Source organism: Vespa crabro, chromosome 10 (genome assembly GCF_910589235.1).
Source record: "Vespa crabro chromosome 10, iyVesCrab1.2, whole genome shotgun sequence".
Classification (NCBI taxonomy): Eukaryota; Metazoa; Arthropoda; class Insecta; order Hymenoptera; family Vespidae; genus Vespa; species Vespa crabro.
In genome coordinates, this window is record NC_060964.1 from 6,301,992 (window position 1) to 6,324,667 (window position 22,676).

Consider the following 22,676-nt stretch of genomic DNA (forward strand, 5'->3'; position numbering starts at 1 on the left):
CATGTTTTCACCTGAAAATGAATTTTTCGAAAATAACTTTGTTTCGCGATGGTAGCATTCGTCCTGTTAAATATTTGACGGGGGGAGGACGCCATGGCAAAGCGTAAAATTAACTATACCTCGATATGAGCGTGAGAGTGCGAGACTGAATGAGATGGAGACAAAAAGAGAGAGAGAGATAGGGAGGGAATGTGAGTACAGCATGCATAACTATGACATAGCCAGGTCGAAATGTATGGCCATATTTTATATCGATGTCTAACTGAAATTTGGTTTACTTATTTATTTATTTATTTATTCATTTATTTATTTTCTCACTCTTTTATCTCTCTCTCTCTCTCTCTCTCTCTCTCTCTCTCTCTCTCTCTCTCTCTCTCTCTCTCTCTCTCTCCCTGTGTCTACCAGATTACAGTTTTTTACTTAAAAATTTCTCGCTTTTTCTCCTCCTTTAATTTTCTTTCCCTTTTCCTTTTTTTTTTTTTTTCATTCCCTTGTCCTTCCTATTTTTGTTTCCTTTTTCCTTTTCTTTTTTTATTTTTGTTATCCTGTCGTTAGAAAAAAAAAAAAAAAAAAGAAAAAAAACCCGTAATCGGTTGTAGCGGTGGAAACCAGGAGCCAGGGGCGTGCGCGCGCACGCGTCATACTAACTTTCAACGGGGTTTACGTATATAAACTGAAATGCTTTTACGTTTATTTATAGTATATGTCCGACACGTTTGCCACTATTATTAATGCATTTTCGTAGTACGCGCCCATCCAATCGGTTGCAGACCGTATACACGGCTTGACAGTTTCATAAATCGAAATGCCCGCGGCTCGCCAAAAAAAAAAAAAAAAAAAAAAAAAAAACTGATAAAAGAGGGAAGAAAAAAAGAAGTGGAAAATGAGAGAGAATGAGAGAGAATGAGAGAGAGAGAGAGAGAGAGAGAGAGAGAGAGAGAGAGAAAAGCAGCAAGGGGTAGGGGGTGTAGCAGGAGAAGGAGGGGAAAAAAAGAGAGGCACCAAGGATATTGAATAATCTGTCGTGGTGTGGACAAAAAAAAAAACAGAAAGTCGTTCGCGCGCGTCGCCGTCGCGTCATGACTATACTCATTCTCGTAAAATATATCGAGCATCATTCGTAAATTTACAACGATTCCGATGCTCTAGGATCGTTATGCTCTGACTAAACTCTTCTCTCATCCTTTCTCATCCTCTCTTGCATTCGCACACTTTTACATATACACACGTACACAAATATACACGCACACACGCGCGTACTCTTTATCTCTTTCTCTCTCTCTCTCTCTCTCTCTCTCTCTCTCTCTTCGCGAGTTGTTTTTTCTTTTTTTTTTTTTTCCTTTCTTTCTCTTTTATTCTTCCTTTCCATTCTTCCTTCCTATTAAGCAAATTGAAATTTAACTCGGATTTCTCTACGAATCAATTAACGAATCAAATAGAATAGAAATAGAATAGAATAACTCCGTTTCGATTTAAGTATTAATAATGATCGATTAGAGTAAATCGAACGAGATACTGCTGAGAAAGTTTTCAAATTTGATTTGGTTAATATGACGAATGGGGCCTTATGAATTTATTCCCAATGAAATATTTAGATCCCGAAGGATGATTAGTAATCGATGTAATCGAAAGATAGATATAGAAATAGAGAGAAAGAGAGAAGATGAGAACGATGAAGAGAGGGGTTAGGATGGAGGGAGGGAGGGAGGGAGGGTGGCAGGGTGGAATGAAAGTGCAGGTGAGGAGTGGTTGGTTGGATGATTGGGGTTGGGGTAGTGACGAAAGACGAAGACTTAAAGGAAGTTCGACGAACGTAGGAAAACAGAGACGCTTAAGGATAAAGTTACTAAAAGCTTCACGAAAATTTATTGGCTCCCAATGAAATATGAATGGAGCCGGTCGATTGTAGTCGACTATTGACGAAGCTATATTCCGAAAGGAAGAAATATATATGGGTTCTCCGTTAGCTGGATATAATCGATAACGGGTATCGAATTTATTACATTCCTCGACGGAATGTTCATTCGTTCATTCATTCGTTCATTCGTTCGTCGTTCGTTCATACGTACGTTCGTTTGTTCGTTTGTTCGTTTATTCGTTCATTCGTTCGTTCGTTCTTTCGTTCGTTCGTTCGTTCGTTCGTTCGTTCGTTCGTCACGTCATTTCCCGCGGCAATTAAATTTACAATGACACAATGTCAATTACGAGATACGAGCTCCTTTTAGAGAAAGAGAGAGAGAGAGAGAGAGAAGCATTGGAGATCGAGTGTACTAATGATTATCAAGATTGAAAAAAGAATGAGTTCGAAATACGAGAAGACATTAATATCGCTTTTCGATACTGTTCCTATGTGACACTGAGGATAACGAAAGAAAAAAAAAAAAAAAAAAAAAGAAAAAAAAGAAGAAAAGGAAAAAGAATGAAGAACGAAAAGAAAATTCAAAGGGAAAATCGACAATAAAAAATTCTTATTAATTAACAAATTATTAATTGTAATGAATATTTTACTCGATTGATCGATCGATCCTACGTACATAAGAATACTTACTTACGTAAAGTATCTCGATAGAAAATGAAGAGATCCAACATTAAAGGACACGACTGATGAAATAATAAGATTCTTATATTTCTTTTCTTCCTTTTTCTTTTTCTTTTTCTTTTTCTTGAAGAAATAGAAAAAGACTATACGAACGGTTAAATAAATACGGTAGGTAAAAGTGGAAGCTAAAGAGATTTTACGCGATGGCAAGAAGAGATATATCTATCTCTATCTTCGTTTGATTAACCCGACAAGGTCGTTACCCGTTAAATACTACCTTGTTAATTACCAAAGTCCTCATTGTCTACCGTTTTCTTTTACTATTTTAATTCCCTCCTCTCTTGTTTTCTTGCAGTCTCCGTTCTCGTTGAAAGTACCGATACGAGATACCTTAACCTTACCTTACCTTACCTTACCTAACCTTACTTAACTGAACCTAACCTAACTTTACCGTACGTTCTTCTTAGTGTTAGAGTTGAGAAAAAAGGTCTTACCCTTAGCTCTTTCCCTTTGTCTCTCTGTCTCTCTATCATCCTCTCTCTCTCTATCTCTCTCTCTCTCTCTCTCTTTCTCTTAATTTCTAGCTTTATCTGTCCTCATCACTTTACCCGCCATTTCTGTGTTTCTTAAGGAAAAGGAACGCACCGGAGACGAAGAAATTTTTCAAACGAACATTTTTTCCCTTCTGACCATTCTTCTCTTTCTCGGTAATAAAGACTTCGATGTGTCTCGCTAAAATTTATATTGAACCTATATAAAAGAAAAAAAAAAAAGGAAAAGAAAAAAGAAAGAAAAGGGGGAACAGAGCTTTTCGAAGTTGGCAAAAGTAAAAAGAAAAAGAAAAAAAGAAAAAAGAAAAAAGAATTGCAAAAGCAAGAAAAAGAGATAGATAGATTAACGAAAGCGTAGAAACTGTTTTCAGTTTTAATGCTTTATCGTTCAAATTTTCTCTCTCTCATTTTTTTCTCTCTCTCTCTCTCTCTCTCTCTCTCTCTCTCTGTCTCTGTCTCTCTCTTACACACGTAACCTCAATTTCTCTATCTTTTTTCTCTTTTGAAAAGTACAATGTAAACGAGATTCGCGTAAACCGTACCGCTTATTAAAACGTTTCGCTCGCGAAAAGGGTTACGATTGAAAGGGGAATGAAATGGTAGAGGGATGTTCGGAGTATCGGAATGTAATAAAAAGTTCTAAAGCCGATAATCGTGTAATTCATTGAATGGATTCGCCCATCCAGTCTCATCCGTCGGCCCGAATATTTATATTTTCCTGATATCGTACGATTAAATGCGTTTTTCGCTCTATTCGTTACACACGCATGCACGCACTTATATATATATATATATATATATATATATATATATATATATATGTATATTGTATACAGATATTTACCGAATATAAAGTTTTGTTAAAAAAAATTTCTTCGATGTTCAAACATATCCAGTTTGATATTGACGGTATTATCATTTATAAGGACCTTCTCTTAAAAAAGGTATATGACATAATTGTATTCGCTCGAAAGGGAGAAAGAAAAATTATTAAAAAAAAAAGAAAAAAAAAAAAAGAAGTTCTACTACGTCCAATACTATTTCTCCATTGAAGTAACATTATCAATGTAAAAGCTTGAATGAAACTTTAATTTATTTCTTTTATTCTCTTTTTCTTTTTCTTTCTTTCTTTCTTTTTTTTTTTTTTTTTTTTTCTTTTCTTTGCACGAAATTTAATCGAAAAAAGATTTCTAAAAACGATAAAGCAGCCATTCGTTCGATAGTACTTGCGTCAGATCAAATTTCGATAAGATAACAATTACTATTGACCGACAGGTCACACCTCCACGTGATGGAAGTTACTGCATCTGGAGACTCACGGTAACATTAAATTAATCGTTTAAAGAGAGGAAAAAAAAAAGAAAAAAGAAAAAAAAAATCACAAATCCAAATTAAATTATTTCACTTCTTTATTATTGTTCCTTTTAAAATCTAAATAAGAATTTCAATCAGTCGATCGATCAAATCAAATAATCTTTGGAAGTAAGAGCGAAAAAGAAAAAGAATCAATGATTTTACCACGATACGTGTATTTGTCTCAATCGAAAAAGTAGAAAAGAATACTTTCCGTATTTCATCCAATCGAAAAGATTTTATGTTCTTTCATATAAAAATTTAAATCAGTGCGCGTTCAATATACGATCGAGTTTAAATCAATACTATCCGGTGGTATTTCACGAATAAATCTATATTTCTTTAAATATCATTTTCAAATATAAATATCAAAAATAACTTTTATATACTCTGTAACTTATATTGGATTAATTCTATCGAAAAATAAAAAATTCTCAATCGTTAAACGTTTCTCGTAATATTGTGTAAATAAATAACATAATATAAATATATATATATATATATATATATATATATATATATATATATATATATATTTAAGTATGCTTATTTCATACTAATATCCAATGCGTTCAATGTTAACTCGCAATTGTCATTTTTTATTCGTTTTTACGATTTTAAAAAGTCATGATTTAATGACTCTGACGTTAAAACGTTACTTGATTTTATAGAAAATAAAAGAAATAAACGAAAGAAATACGAGAAAAAAGGATAGAGAGTACGTATATAAGTGTATTACTTATGAAAGATAGAGTTTTGAATGTAATTTAATTTAATTTAATTTAATTTAATTTAATTTAATTTAATTTAAATTAATGCGAAGAAGAAAGAAATAAAACGGCAAAAATAAATGAAAAATTTTCGATCCTAATCTAAACAAAAATATTCATTTTCCTTTAACGCGTGGCAAAGGGAGGAGAAAACTTGGCGCGCATCCTAGCGTGCATGTTTCAACTCCATGTGCACTTTTATATTCGGTGCAGTTTAAGTTGACTCCCTATCCCGCTCCCACTTGCCATATCTTATACGTTTCGTGACTATGACTTTTAATAGAATCATAATTTTATAGAAATAAAATATATATATATATATTATTTTATGAATAGATAAAACTATGAATTTAAGTTAACTTGAAAAATAAGAGATACCTAAGTGAAAAAAATTTATGAAACACGACTTTAATTAATAATAATGATAATAAAAAAAAAAAAAAAAAAATAAAAAAAAATCAAATAATCCTAATCCTAATGGCGTACGCATAGCAATATTGAGGAACTTTTGGCATACTTTTTCGTCAGCTCGTTTCAATTTCGTGTGCACATTGATTCGATGTACTTTCACTTTGGTTTCGCACAATTTTCGCAAAATTATTACTAAGAGGACATTCTCGAAGGGTGGTTGTACCATTGAACCTTTGAAAATAACTCAATATCCTAATATGATTGTCCTTATGAGCCATGAGTTCGTAAAGGGTCTCTTCCGCGTCTTAATCTAATCAATTATCGTTCAAAAACTATCACGACAATATTTGATTCTAAATTTTAAGATATGCAAAAAATTCCCAACATAATATCTAACTTGTTTGAAAATTATATATACATTTATCACTATGGATAGAAATTGATTATTATCTTTACGAGATATATTTTATCGTGGAATAGGAGAAATTATAATTAGTATATTAATTGCTGAAAATCCTAATTTAAAAATTAATTAACTTATCATCCTAGATCTTACGAATTATGGGATTATATATTTTTTTGTTGTTTTTTTCTTTTCTTTTTTTTTTTTTTTTTTTTTAATTTAAAACTATTCAAAAGTTTATGAAAATATTCCAAATATTGAGATACTTGTAAACGCGTTTGAACAAATATTTATCCTATTCTGGATTTAATAAATAAATTCGAAAATAAGAGATCATTCTCACGAAGAAATTTATTCGTGGTCACTCAATACTTCTTTTTCTTTTTTTTTTTTCTTTTTTTACTAAATAATTACAATCGATCAACTCCATTACCAATTCAGACATTTCATCCTCTCGACATGATTGAGTGTGACCGAAGTAAATTAAAAATTCAACTTACTACTTAAGAAGTTCTCTACGATGGCTCCAAAACACTCATCCGCGATTTAGGTCGAAATTAAGGGTGGATGAGATTCGTAGGTGGTTGTAAATGAGATAGGTCGACATCGAAGTTGGTCGAGATCCTCTTTAATGATGCACTGACTCTAATTCACGATAGTTATTTATTAATGGACGGTCATTGAATTTATTTCACTTTAACTCTACTGACTTTGATAAATACAGTCTGTGAGACTGTTAAAAAAGCAAAACACTTTGCGGATCAAACATTGGCTGCATTGCACGCAAAATCGATTTGTGCAAAAACACTTGTTGTTTAAATCGCTAAATACGAACGAATAACAACGTTGCTTCTACTACGCGAATATTTTTAATTTAACGAGACAAATATTCGATTAACGTCATTGCTTCGCGCTCGATTGCAATGTACTCCTGAAACAAGAAAAATAAAAAGGAAATTATTAATATCATTGTTATAATAAGAAACTCTTAGATATTATCGAAAAAAAACTTTATAATATAAAAATATAAATATTAGTTTAAATATTAGATCGATACTTGCAGTAAAGACATCCAAGAGAGACCTTTCGATGTTAACTCGTCGGAGGACAAAGAAGAACTGATCCGATAAAATCGTCAAAGTTAATTGAAAGACCGTATTTGTTTACATTACACAAGATAAACTATCCCGGGATGAAAATTTTTAAGAATTAAAATTTCAAATTTAAAATTACTTTAAATTACATCACGAATTATAATGATCTTTCTAATGTTTAAACGATTGTATTATTATTTAAATATAATAATTTATCGTATCCCGTGTACATATTAAAGATACTTTAAATAAATAATCGAAAATAATCGAAATTATAAATTATTGAAGTTTGACCGTACGGAAAGATCGATTTTCGATGTTAAACTCATCGTAATGCAAGAGAAAACTAAATCGGTAACTAATCAAAGTCCGCCATAAGTCATTTTCTGTTGATATTAGATGAACGGCGACGTACTCCGCGTTCAAAATTTAATTCGATTAAAAATATTCAATTAAATAATATTCGTTTAACGCGTGTCACATCAGTCAAATAAATTATTTTAATTCTCTCGCGTAGAAAAAAAAAAAAAAAAAAAAGAAAAAGAAAAAAAAGAAATGGTGATATTCAATGTTTACTTTGTCATACTTGAAAATTTTTATACAAACTGTATGACAATTCGAAGTTAACTGAGCTCTAATGTAAATTTTTATTTATATTATAAATCAATGATTGATTTTAAATTTGAAATTTAATATTTGAGATATTAAAAATTAAAATTAAAAATTATATTATTTCTCAGGCGTCTGTCTTACGAGTTATCTAATATTAAAACGAAATAACATTATTGTTTAATACTACAAGTATAATTCATTTGCACTTTGTGTACTTATAAATGTGTTTTTTTTTTCTTCTTTTTTTTTTTTTTTTTTTTATTAAACAATCCTAAAATAATCATACGTATAAATTTATTTAACATTAATTTGATAGCTATGATAAAGAAAATAACGATGTTTACACGTTGGAATAATGCATAATGAAAGAAGAACGACTGTCGAGAAAACTAATTGTCAAAGTCGGTCAAGGTATTACGTTTGAATTAATTGCTGGAGTAAACGATTATAATAAAAACAAGGAACGATGGAAGTAGACCCTTAAGGATTTCATTTCAAAAGAGGAAGTTAATTTTCCGTGATTTTTAAAACATTCCTTTCGAAACAATTCCTCCTCCGTCTTTATGAGATAAAGATATTCTCGAGAAAATTCGTAAGCTGTTATTATATTATTATGCCGTGGAAATGTTTTATCCTTTTTTCCTCTCCCTCCCACCCCCACTCTCTCTCTCCCTCTCTCTTTCTCTCTCTTTATATATATATATATATATATATATATATATATATATATCACTTTTCTTATAACCTTAGTTAAATATAGGTCACAAAGAAGGTCTAGAATTCGAGCATTTTGTTAAGTATGTCAAATGAGTTGTCCCTCATTTAATCTCTCTCATCTTCTCTCTCTCTCTGTCTCTGTCTCTCTCTCTCTCTCTCTCTCTCTTTCTCTCTGTCTGACTCTCTCCTTTCTTTCCTTCCTTCCTTTCTTTCCTTGCAAAATTGAACAAAGCTCGTTTGGAGGAACGTAAATACGCTTTTAGAAAGAATGAATGAATAAAAGAAAGAAGAAGGTTTGAAAGACAAAGACAGAAAGAGAGACAAAGGGATTGGGATCTCTCCAAGGGACACGCGTGAAATCGTATATATTATTTTATTGATGTTACTATTTGGACCCAGTGTAACTGTATAAATGTACACCAGAGAGAGAGAGAAAGAGAGAAATATATATATATATATATATATATATAGCAAGTTGTAACTGAAAGAGAAAGAGAGATAGAAAGAAAAGGGAGAGAGACAGAAATATATATATATATATATATATATATATATATATATAGAAAGAGAGAGAGAGAGAGAGAGAGAGAGAGAGAGAGAGAGGAGAACAAAGTAGACCACTAACGTAAACAGACTACAAAGTCAAACGTGTAACTCGGCCGCAGGAACGTACATACGCGTTTCGTTTCTCTTGTCACACCCTTACACATTCGTACACATATAAACTATATATAAACACGTATACGTACACTCATACATATCGAATATAGATACTAGCGTACACCAGAGAGAATGACCAATATCTTCTAGCACATACATACAAATACACATTCAATCTATATTCTCGTTATACCAAAGTGATATATCTATCTATCTATCCATCGTAATCTTTTGCATAGGAGATCAAAGCCCTATCACCTTGCATTCTATTTTCCATCAGTATCGTCTTAATGCGGATTATATTCAAAATTGAAATCGATTACGCAACTACTATTGCTGACTTTAACGTTTGCGATTCTTAACAATTTAACGATTCGATTCCAATTCTCATCTCTGTCTCTCTCTCTCTCTCCCTCTCGCGTGATTCGAATTTTTAATTGTTAACGCAATGATTATTCTTTTCTTTTCTCCTTTCTCTTTCATTTTTTTTTTTTTTTTATTTTCTTGCTTGTAAGCTAAATACTCGATTATTTTTAATAGCTTAAGAGAAATACAGAATTTCTTTGGATATATATATATATATATTTTTTTTTTTTTTTTTAATGAACGTTTACTTCTAAACGGGAAAACAATTATTCTCAAATATTTTAACATTAGTATCATATATATAGTGATTAACAAAATCTACCTTTTAAAATAGAATTTGTTTAAAGTCACTACGATATTTAATTCTAAAGAAAAAAAGAAAGAGAGAAAGAGAGAGAGAGAGTAGGAAATATACACATAGAAAGAGAGAAAAATATATATATATATATATATTTTTTTATGTAATATTTTTTTTATGTAAATAAAAGATGCTTACATTTGCACAGATTGAAATATATTAATATATATATATATATATATATATATATATATATATATATATATATATATATATATATAATAATATAATAATTTCGTAAAATTATTTATCCTCCTAATTTATTCACGATGGGTGAATGATGGACGTAGAAAATATGTTTGAACGCGTTCACGATTTTTCAAATGACCATTTTTTCTTTTTTTATACAATTTCGAAACTACGAGAGAGATAAAGAGAAAGAAAGAAAGAGAGAGAGAGAGAGAGAGAGAGAGAAATTGTTCTTATTCTTTAAAATTTTTCTTTTTGTATGAATTTTTATCCTTTGTTTTACAAAATATATAAAAATATATAAAAATGTATCTTCGACATTTCATGAACGATAAAGACTCTTTTGTTCGAGAATATCTTTCCACCTTTCGATCTATCCATCTATCTATCTATCTATCTATCTATCTATCTATCTATCTACCTATCTATCTATCCAGGCTATTATAACTATATACATAACTCTGATCTTTGTTAGAGAAGGATCGTAGGGGGTGGGGATTGGGTTAAAGTTAATAATGCATCATTGTTTTCACGCATGCCTCGCACGCACGAACGATCCGAGCCGAAACACGTATGACCAGGCTTTGTTTCACTATGAGAAAGAGAGATGAAAGATATTATATATATATATATATATATAAAAAGAGAGAGAGAGAAAGATAACGCTAACTTTATCATCGTTGGAAGTTTAATAAATCCCTTTAGTCATCATATCGAGCTTGGCCATCTCTTTTTCTTTCTTTTGTTATAGAAAAAACAAAGATAATACAAATATATCGTGGAAATAAAGGGGGTTAAAGCAACAAAGAAAGTATATATTCCCGTGAAGTATAGAATGATATATCCAAGTTTTTTTTTTTTTTTTTCTTCTTTTTTTTCCGTATTATAACGTTGGCGTGGATATTATTTACTCGGTTATGTTTGAATTGATAACAATAAACGGCGCTAGGTCGATGAAATTTCTTTTCTTTTATTCTCTTCTCATTTTTCTTTTTTTCTTTTTTTTTTCTTTTTAGTTTTTTTTTTTTTTTTTAGTTTTTTTTTTAGTTTTTTTTTCTTCTAACCGATCACAACCCAAAGACGTATTATTTTCGGTCGTGACCAAACGACGGTTTCGGATCAATAAGGAAATTGTTACGGGGCGTTTATTTATTTATTATACGGGATAATGCGGGCTTTGCTTTTTTTTTTTCTTTTTGTCTCTTTTTCTTTCTTTCTTTCTTTCTTTCTTTCTTTCTTTCTTTTTTTTTCTTTTCGATTGCATTTCTTTCTCGTACTCGATTTCAGAATAAAAAGTGCGAAGGAGCGGGGTTGAACAACTTTTCGTCCGACTTTCTTTTATTGATAAGAGAAATATGAAAGAAGAGAAAGTAACAGGAAAAGAAATGAAATGAAATGAAAAGAAAAGCAAAGGAAAGAAAACGAGAACGGAAAGAGAAGAATAGATATAGCTGTATTATCATTATGCATAAGTGGTTAGATAAGTAGTTATGTAAAAATAGCTGACAACGTGAAAGGTTAACATTTTTATTTGAGCAAACGAATAAAGATTATTTCTTATGGTGTTATTTTCAAATTACGTTCATTCTACAGAAATGAAAAATTAGAAGAAGCTTTAGAGAGCGCACTAATGGGGATGGAAATACATCCACTAAACCGGGGTTATTACTGCGGGGAGTTTTCGTATGCGTCAGAATTCCGAAGTTACCCTTTTCGCAAATGTTTCTTCGTGAAATTCCATCCGTACCAATCCGCGCTCTATGGTTTTATACCCTTGGGTAATTCGAATCGCGCGCCACGTCGAGAAAACAGGAAGATTTGTTTTTCCATGAGTTTGCCCGCGTGGTAAACCGAGGAAAGAGAGAGAGAGAGAGAGAAAGACAAAGATATTATTATTAAACGTATCTCTCGTTTTTCTCAGAAGTCATTTCCGAAATGAAATATTTTTCGAATATGATCCGAATCAAATAATAAAATTATATATATATATATATATAATGTATGTATGTGTGTATGTGTATGTGTATGCATGTACATACATATATATATGTGTATATATACATTCCGTCGATTCGATTTTCTCGAAAAAAATGTTCAAATTTCAACGATGATATTTCGGTAAGATTTAATTCAAGTTTATCGTACTTTTATATAATTAAAAATTGTAAAATATTTATCGGTCGATTAAATGAAAGAACCAAAAAGGAAATGTTCTTTGATGAATACGATAAATACAATTTATTAATATCGAATTTATCTATTTGAATGTTCGTAACGAACTATCGTTAACAAATTATAACGCCAATAGATATAACGAATTAATGTGTATAATGACTTTAACGAGAATAGGAATGAATATGAACGTGGGTGTGGACTGGGAAAGAGATAGAGAGATAGAGAGATAAAGAGAGAAAGAGAGAGAGAGAGAGAACGCGATATGATGACATTGCTGTATACAAGTTAAAAATTTCATTCTTTTTATTTGTTTTCCTCTTCTCTTTTATCTCTTTCTTTCTTCCTTTTTTCTTCTTCTATTTCTTTCTCTTCCTTTTGGATTTAATATTGGCATGAATCGAAGGAAAAATAAATAACAAACGACGACGGCTTTAGTCGTCGTTTCAATGGAGAGACACGATATAATGGATATGCAAATAACGAAGACTCCATTGTCATATCGGGTTTGCAACGTTACGATCATATTCTTTTTCATGATGACGACGACTACGACGACTGCGACGACTGCGACGACTGCGACGACGACGACGACGACGACGACGACGACAACGACGACGACAATGACGACAATGACGACTCATTTTGCAATCGTTATGTATATGATTAAAAAAAAAAAAAAAAAGAAAGAAAGGAAGAAAGAAAGAAAGAAACAAACAAACAATCAAACAATACAATACAATAAGGAAAACCTTACATTGAGAGAGAGAGAGATAGAGAGAGAGAGAGATAGAAAAGGAAATGACTAATATCAAAACTCAATAAACGTTGAATTTTCTCCAAAGACAAGAAATACCATCAAGATTGAGTTGTAGAGAACGATGGTATAGCATTAACGAGAAATACTAGACTACTATAGTACACTTAATTATAACCAGAGTACATTTTATTGCCATTGTTTCTACCATCCACCCTTGATATCATCCCCCTCCCGTTCTACTCTCATCTCCTCTTCTCCATTCCACCACTCGCTCTCTTTCTTTCTCTCTCTCTTTTTCTCTCTCTCTTTTTCTCTCTCAATCACTCGTCAGTACCACTTAAGAATTTGGTTAACGTCTTTATGAAAATCAAAGTAACCAAAAGAAAGAAAGGGAAATATAATAATGAATTGTTCCTTTTAATGTATTTAATTAAGAAATTTGAAGTATTGTGAATATACGAGAGAACTTGTCGATTTGGTAAATGAGAAAGAAAATCTAAGAGAATTAAGAATGAGAATAACCAATTCAAGCAAGCAATGTTTTTATTTTTCTTTTTTCTTTTTTTTTTTACATATGTGTATGCGTATGTGTGTGCATGTATATATATATATATGTATTTTTCTTTATATCATATTTTTTTAATCTTCGTTCGTTCGTTTTCGAGATTTTTTCCTTCTTTTTTTCTTTTTCTTTTTTTTTTTTTCTTACGAGAGAGATTTATTACCCCCTTTTCCATTTTCTCTTTCTTTCGTTTATTTTTTTCTTTTCTATTATTTTTACCCCTTCCAAACATTTCCCGAGAATTAACGATTCCAACGAAATTTTCGTACAAAACTTTTTTTCTCTTATTTTATTTTTTCCTCCTTTCTTTTTATCTTTCCGGTTCTCTCTCTCTCTCTCTCTCTCTCTCTCTCTCTCTCTTTCTCTTTTAGTTACCAACGTTAAATCCGTATTTCTTTATTGTTGTTTATCGCAAGAGAGAATTCCCGTGATATTTATTTATTCTCGCACGATCCTAGTCGCAAGATACAAACACACACACACATATATATAATATATGTATGCTTATATATTCGACGACTATGACGAGAATGACGACGATGACGACGACGACGACGACGACGACGACGACGACGATGATGATGATGACGGTAACGTCAGTTTATTCTGGTATTACACAAAAATGACTATCGTCCTTTTTTCTTTGTGTTTCAGCAGGCGAGGGTGCCCAATATTTTCGTTTCAAGCCTAGAAATAGTTCCGTGCTTGAACGTGGCGAGGTGATAATACCCTGCGAGGTCGAGAATAGGGTCGGCATCGTTCAGTGGGTCAAAGACGGCTTTGCTTACGTCGTACAACCGATGAGTGAGTATTTATATCTCTTGAAAAAAATAAAAGGAAAGAAAAGAAAGGAAAAGAAAAAAAAAAAGAAAAAGAAAAAGAAAAGAACAAAAAAAAATAAATAAATAAAAAGAAATAAAACAGAAGAGATAAAAGAGACAAAAAAAAATCAATGGAGAAGCTCATTAAAGTTAGAATCCGTTGTACATTTTGTCTGCGATATTTAAAGATGAACAGGCAATTATCTTATTGTACTTTGCACAATATATTTCACGCGAAATGAATATTTGGAATTAATTTCTGTTTTTTCTTTTTTTTTTTTTTTTTTTTCGTCGACGAATTACAATCTCCTATATTTTTCCGAGGACCATGAAATATTATTAATATACTTGTTGCTTGATCCACACACACACACGCACGTGTATATATACATATATTTTTATTATTCTTAATTTAATTATAATTTTACTTCTAATTATAATTCAGAATATCGTTAGATATCGATTTTGCGATCTTTTTTTGGTTTTGGATGGAAAAGAAAGGAAAAAAAAAAGAAAAAAAAAAGAAAAAAAAAATAGAAAACAGAAAAAAGATTCTTTTACTTATTTTATAGGGATGAAGTTTTTAATTTAACTTTTTTTCCTTTTTTTTTTTTTCTTCCTTTTACTTTTTTTTTTTTTCTTTTCTTTTTTTCTTTTTCTTTCTTCTTCGCACGCGTACCTCAAGTTTCATCTCAAACGGGAATTTGTAATTTTTAAATTCAACTTAGTACGTGCGAGAAAGAGCAAGCGAGCGAACACGTTCGCACTCGAGAAAGAGAGAGAAAGAGAGAAGCAGAGAGAGAGAGAGAGAGAAAGGAGAGAAAGAGTTAGAAAGAGAGCAGGGGAGGTTCCTTTGGTGAAAGGGAGGAGGTGTTCGAAGGTGGTAGAGAGACGAGCGTAAATTTAATCGTTGCCGCTAGCGCATATTTCGTTCTCCTTTTCTTTTCATGTTAAAACGTCGGCAACTCATCGTCGGATGACTTCTTTGTTACGACGACGCGCAATCAGTTTGCGTTCGCATGAAAAGTCTCTCTCTCTCTCTCTCTCTCTCTCTCTCTCTCTCTCTCTCTCTCTATCTATCTATCTATCTCTTTTTCTCTTTCTCTATCTCTATCTCTATCTATCTATCTGTCTATCTTTCTTCTCTCTTTTTTTCTCGTAACATTAAATTAATCCCTCTTTCTCTCTTTTCTCCCACTTTTTCTCTCTTTCTCTCGCAAAAGGAAAATTATTTTCGGCGACAGATTAATACTTTACGAGTTTAACACCGTCAACCGTTATTTTTCATCGTTTGAATTGCGAAATTCATTTGTAAGACGCCAGAACAAAAAAAAAAGAAAAGAAAAGAAAAAAAAATAAAGAAAAGAGCCCCGAACAATTTTTCCTTTTAATCGTCGGTAATACGAGTGATGATAAAGAGAAAGAAAAGAAAAGAAAAGAAAAGAAAAAAAAAAAAAGAAAAAGATAAGAAAAAGAAAGATAGAAAAGGATGAATCAAATGGATCGCGCGCATGAATGTACATACGTGCATACGTTGTATATGTAAAAAGCAAAAAAAAAAAAAAGAAAAAAAAAAAAAAAAAGAAACAGAAAAGAAAAAATATGTATATTATTTATACGAATTTGTATCTAATTTTTGTTTTTCCTCTTCTTCTTTCACATTTACGCAGGTGGCCAGATCGTTGGTCATCCGAGATTAAGACTGATCGGCGATCAAAATGCAGGAGTTTATAATCTTCAAATTACCGATGCATCCTTAACCGACGATGGAGAATATCAGTGTCAGGTTGGACCACATATACGCGTCAAGCCGATCCGTGCGAACGCTCATCTCACCGTTATCTGTAAGTAATCTAATTAAATACATTGTCCATTTTCGATTGATCGTAATCTTTCTTTCCTCTCTCCCTTACCCCCCCCCCTCCTCTCTCTCTCCTCCTCTCACTTTGCATTTTTTTCTCTTTTCTTTCCTTTCCTTTTCCTTTTTTTATCTTCTTCCTCCTACTCTACTCCTCTATCTTCCCACAAACTTATTCTCGTACATTCAATGTAAATTTTTTAAACGGAAGAGACGATCCAATTTCCATTGGTCGTATCTTTTTCTTTCTTACCTTTTTTCTTTTTTTGCTTTTTTTTTTTTTTTTTTTTTTTTTTTAAAAAGAAAAAAAGAAAAGAAAAGCAAAAAGAAGAAGAAAGAAAAAAAAGAAAAGAACCAAAGTACTCCGTAAGAAACAGTCTATACGTGGGTTGGGCTCATTCAAAGATCCCATGTGCTTTACCGAGAGTTTTCCGTTCTTCTTCGACCAAAAAGAAAGATAAAGAAGAAGAAGAAGAAGAAGAAGAAGAAGAGGAGACGACGGACGGACGGACGAACGGATCCCGTTTATTCCGAGCAACCGTATTCTCGTTCTTAATATTTCATCGGGAAACGACGCCGGCTTTGACCTCCTGGGCATCGTTTCATTCGAAATGCCACCGCATCGAAACGACCCAAAAGTAGTCTGTCTGTCTCATGGCCTATGCGAAAAAAAAAAAAAAAAAGAAAAGAAATGAAATTCGAATCTACCATTTTATTTCTTTTTACTGTTGTATACAAGTGAAACGAGTGTACGATCTTTTTTTCTACATCTCCCTAACTTTCCTATTTTATATATACGTATAATGCTTATTATAAGTGTATCCTTAATTTACCTGCATATCGTTTAAACACACACGGATATCTATCTCGTTTTAATTAAAACGCGAATACATTTCGAAGAGAAAGAGAATAAAAATAAGAGAAAAAGAGAGAAAAAAGAAAAAAAAAGAAAAATAAAAAGGAACGAGGTTACCTGAATGAAAAAAAAAAAAAAAAAGAAAAAAGGAAAAGAGAGATCTAATATATGTGAATGTTCTTTTAAATGTAAATGCATGCTTTTCATTTTAATGCGACGAAAAATGGCGTAACAAGATATTTTCATAGGAAAAGAAAAAAAAAAAAAAAAAAAGAAGAGAAAAAAAAAGAAAAGAACAAAAAAAAACATAAATAAATAAAAAAATAAAATATCCTTAAGTTACAATAATACCTACACACTTAGAACGATATTACGTATCGTCTCTCTTTCTTATTTACATAAGCATTATTTAAATAATATTCGTATTAGCGATAAAAGTATTTTTCCTTTTTTTTTTCCTACGGCCATTTATCAAAAAAATTGCTTTTAAAATGTTACGTTAACGTGCATACCGAAGGAAAATTATATTTCGTATTTCGTATTTTCTATCAATTAAAAGTATTGATTTTCGGGTCGCGTGCCACCGCAGATGAACGTTAATTATGATAATCCTGTAGATTGTTGTTCATCGGAGATACTGCGTTCACACGATATATATATATATATATATATATATATATATATATATACATATATATATATATAGGCTATGGTATGGTGAACGGCAGATAGGTGCACAACGGACAATAGAAATTTAGCGCGAATCTGTGATAATGGATGAAATTTAATCCAAGAGTAATGCTGGGATTAGCTTTTAAGAGTATACGGCTTATTCATAGGGATTTCTCGAGCTTGTGGTTAAATAACGAAATCACATTTCTATATTGTGGATCTACAAGGGTAGATCCTTTCAAATCCCAATAATCAAATAATTAATTCCAACTGGATTGGTCGAATGATTCGAAGAAATAGAAAAAGAAAAAAAAAAAAGAAACAAAAAAAAAAACGAACGAACAAACAAACAAACAAAAAGATTATAAAGGAACATAATGAAGAAGGATAATTTAAATCTGATGATTATTCTCGATTGGAAAGTAAAAAAGGAAGAAAGAAAAAAAATTTTCAAAAGTAATAAATTTCATCAAGTGACTTTAATAATTTCTCTCGTTTCTTTTTTCTTTTTCTTCTTCTTCTTCATTTGTTCAAGATCGTACAAAATTCAAGCCTACGGCTAGGAACTTTTTTCTTTTTCTTTTTTTTTTTTTCTTCTTCTTCTTCTTTTGTCACTTACAATCTAAAAGAAAAATGATAAGGATAAAGATTAACCTAGAAAGTCCGAAGACGTAAAAAAGATAATCTAATTTATTTTTAATATCATCTGTTAAGTTACGTCCCGTTCTGTACAATATATTAATCAAAAATGTATATATATATATATATATAATCGTTTAATCATTTATAAGAAGAAAAAGTTCGATGCCATTTCATATAATTAATATATTAATTAATATCACCTATATATATATATATATATATATTTGAATCGTAAAAATAAAATTTCATAATCTCGCAAATTCCACGAAACGTTTCCTATTTGCCAATGATAAAAGAGAGAAAGAAAGAGAAAGAGAAAGAGAGAGAGAGAGAGAGAGAGAGAGAGAGAAAACGAGATTGTTAGAAAAATATATTAGAAAATATATTTTTTTATCTATTTTGTTTGTTTATTTATTTTATTTGTTCGTTCGTTCGTTTTTTTTTTTTTTTTTTTTTTTAATGAAACCCGTCAATTTGTATGATTATATCAGAATACGTAAAGTTACTACGTTAATAAACGTAGTCCTATGCATACTTTTATTTCACGGGTTGGCGTTCTTATACCGGCGACACTTCTTGATTCCACGGTCGTGCGTTTGCATCTCGTTATTATACGACTTTACATGTAAAGCAGGCACGTAGGTGGAGGAGAAGCTCTTTAGTAGGAGGATTAAACTTATACGAAGAGTCGACGAAATAAGAGTGCTTCTTTGCTTATTTAGCCCGGTATTGTACCTTATTGCGAGGAGTATCTCGAGGAGACATTTTATTTTTCTCTCTCTCTCTCTTTCTCTCCTTGTTTTCTTTTTTTCCTTTTTCTTTTTGTTTCAAGAAAAATTTAGTTTATTTTCCTCATCCGACCTAACTCTCGATAAAAACACAAAGGATGATTACCTTAGAGAGAGAGAGAGAGAGAGAGAGAGAGAGAGAGAGAGAGAGAGAAATAAAACGATAGAACGATAATTTAATCGAATATCTCATCGAAATAAAATCATAAATTCGTGAGTACTTTATCCCATAGGATTAGGATTCCTACGTAACCAATTTCTTTTTTTCTATTTCTTTTTCTTTTTTTCTTTCATTTTTTCTTTTCTTTTCTTTTTTTCTTCTTTTTCTTTTTCTTCTTTCAACAAGAAAATAGGTAAGAACTCTACTCGAACGAGAAGAGAAGAAAGATTGATAAAGAACGGGGGAAAAAAAAAAATAGAAAAAAAAGAGAAACAAATTTCCTTCGTTATTCTTATTATCATCATCATCATCATCATCATCATCATCATCATCATTATTATTATTATTATTATTTTCATTTTTCTTCTATCTTTCTCTTTTTCTTTTCCCTTTTCTTCTTTTTCACTTTTCCCATTCGGCGAAAATCTCAACGGCGGCGAATTGCGACGTAACGACGGATTTCATTCTGGCAAAGGCAGCTTGTCGTCTTTCAAGACTAGGAAGTACATCAGGATTGAGGATGACAGGTTAGCGCTTGTTCGCATATAAAACGAGCTAGTGAGAAAGAGAGAGATAGAGAAAAGGAAAGAGATAGAGCTAGAAATAGAGAGAGAGAGAGAGAGAGAGAGAGAGAGAGAGAGAGAATAAAAAAGAAAAGGAAGAGATGGAAGAAGAGACGATCGAATCTCCTGAATTATTCGTCGGTTGAAACGCAATGGAGATCTTCTTCTCTGCAACCCAGGACTTTTCGCCCCGAAGCTCTGCGCCCGTCTAAACTCCACCTTTTTCCTTTTCTTCTCTTTACACCTACCTCCCCTCCCTCCCTCCCTGCCCCCCGTATTCCCTCCTTCTCCTTTTGCTCTTTCCCTTTACTCTCTTTCTCCTTCAGGACACGTATAAACGAGAAGGTGGATTTATACCGTGTGGCCTACGTTGTTCGCACAGGAGAAACGACGATTCGAGTGTGACACGTGAATGGAGCTTGTCTTCTCTCTCTCTCTCTCTCTCTCTCTCTCTCTCTCTCTCTTTTCTGGTTGGCTGGCAGGTTGGTTGGTTGGTTAGTTGGTTGGGTGGTTGGCTGGCTGGCTGGCTGGCTGGCTGGCTGGCTGGCTGGCTGGCTGGCTGGCTTGCTTTATCTCGGTTTCTACAATTCTCTTTCCGTATGTATATACGTATCCATGTATGTATATATATATATACGTATGTGTATTTTGTATGTATGCACAACTCGTCGAGGTAACGACGTATAACGACTTGACTCCTGTTCCTGAATTTTCGGGGTATGGAAAAGTCGTTAATGACGAACCAAGTAACTTCCCCTCACTGCCATTATCGAAGCAAAGTTGTGGTTTACTAAATTCTTGCGGTAGGTCGTCGTTTCTCGTCGTATTGTGTGCATAGACGTCTGTAGACATATATGTATGTATATATGTATATACGTACGTATGTACATATGAACGTATATATGTATGATATATATGTGTGTATATATGTCTGTAATTACATCATGTGGATATATATATATATATATATATATATATATATATATATATATGTATATGCATATATGTGTTTGTCCTTCGTGTATGTGTGTATGTGTGTTCGTTTGTATACGTACGTACTCGTAGTAGTAGTGTGTTCCTAAGGGAAACAACACGTATTGTGGGAAACCGTTAAGGGATGCAGGTAATAGGAGAATTTACGTCGAAAGGGAAATAATTGACGAGCTTTAGAATTCTCTTCGTTTTCTCGATTGACTTTCACCAGATCTATCTTTCTCTCTCTTTCTCTCTCTTTCATTCTCTTCTCGGAAATGGATTGATTTCAAATAGTTATCCCATTGTAATATAAAACAATGCCCGCATTTTCCAGTTGTTTATTTATTTAATCTAATTCATTTAAATTCAACATATATATATATATATATATATATATGAATTTTATACGTAATCTATCCGTATCGTTCATTTCACAAATACTCATCTTTCTTCAAGAATTATATTTTATTTATTATATAACGCCTACTTAAATATTGATTCATGAAGAAGTACTCTTATAAGCAAGAAGCTTTATTACAATAAAAGGGCCACTTATTTATGAATCAATCCAAATGAAATACGATTTTTAAATGGACCAAATGAATCACCCATCGTTGAAATTGAGAGGAATTAAGGAAAAGTAAAAAAATGTACAAAAATGCGATATAAGGAAGAGAGATTGCAAATTAACAAAAAAAAAAAAAAAAAAAAAAAAAAAAAAAGAAGAAGAAGAAAAAAGAAAGTAAATAAAAAACGAAACAAAACGAAAGAAAGCAAAGCAAAGAATATATACGTGTGTGTGTGTGTGTGTGTGTGTGTATGTGTATGAAGAAAAAGGTCGATTAATTTTTTTATAAAATCATTAGAAAAATAACAGATGGCATTAATAATAATTTAGCGAATTATAATGATAATTTTTCTTTTCTATGAATAAAACGAAAAGTATGTATTTACATAATTATTATTATAATATTTCGTGTCTTCGATCGATACGATGCTTATCATTTACTATTAACGAGATAACAGCTATGGAGAGATAAGAGTGAGGGTGGTGGGTGGTAGATAGTCTCTCTCTCATTCTCTCTCTCATTCTCTCTCTCATTCTCTCTCTCTCTCTCTCTCTCTCTATTTTTCTTGTCACGCTGTCGATGATTTTCAAAAGCTTAATTTTTTTTTCTTTACCAATAACGATAAAACGATCACGTTTACTATAATCTGATTAACTTTTAGAGATTCTTTCGCAAAGAAGAAAATCATCCTTTTTATTACATCTCATTTTTCTTTCTTTTCTACCCCTCCCGCCTCCCCGCTCTTCCCCTATGATCTTCCCTCTTAGCCTTAAGGTTGATACACGTTAAGTCGCAAACGTAGCTTAGTTCAGTGATAAAAATAAAATCTACAAGACGCCGAGAATAGGTCGGATAGATTAGTTAGTGAGGTGGTAGAGTAATGGGAATGGTAGTAGTAGTGATAATAGTGACGGTGATAAGTGAGTGAGAAAAAGAGATAACACACTTTTTTCGTCTTTCTTTCTTTTTTTCTTTTTTTTCTTTTTTTCTCATTCTTTTTCCTTTTTTTCATCAGACAAACTCTCGTGCTTTCTCTCGCGAACGTATAAATTTCTTCTTTTCCTTGGATCTCTTGCGTGTTTAAGAGAAATAAGTAAAGACTGCTGCCCCTATCAATTACTTTTGCTATTGTTGTTCCTCTCATTGCTACTCTCGCTATTGTTGTTGTTGTTGTTGTTGTTGTTGTTGTTGTTGTTGTTGTTGTTGTTACTGTTATTGTTGTTGGTCGTGGTACTGTTGTTTGTTTGTTTGTTCG

General features: G+C 31.9%; 1 protein-coding gene across 10 annotated transcripts in view; it reads left to right on the forward strand.

Annotated features, from left to right (window-relative positions):
* The window catches only part of LOC124427571 (nephrin), a 421,612-nt gene that overhangs the window by 303,884 nt on the left and 95,052 nt on the right, over positions 1 to 22,676 (forward strand). For 9 of the 10 annotated variants that reach the window (XM_046970660.1, XM_046970663.1, XM_046970661.1 and 6 more), the window contains 2 exons: positions 14,172 to 14,321; positions 16,009 to 16,182. In XM_046970660.1, the coding sequence (XP_046826616.1) occupies positions 14,172 to 14,321; positions 16,009 to 16,182 (324 nt within the window). The remainder of the gene's footprint in view (positions 1 to 14,171; positions 14,322 to 16,008; positions 16,183 to 22,676) is intronic. The other variant, XM_046970662.1, reaches the window with a different exon arrangement.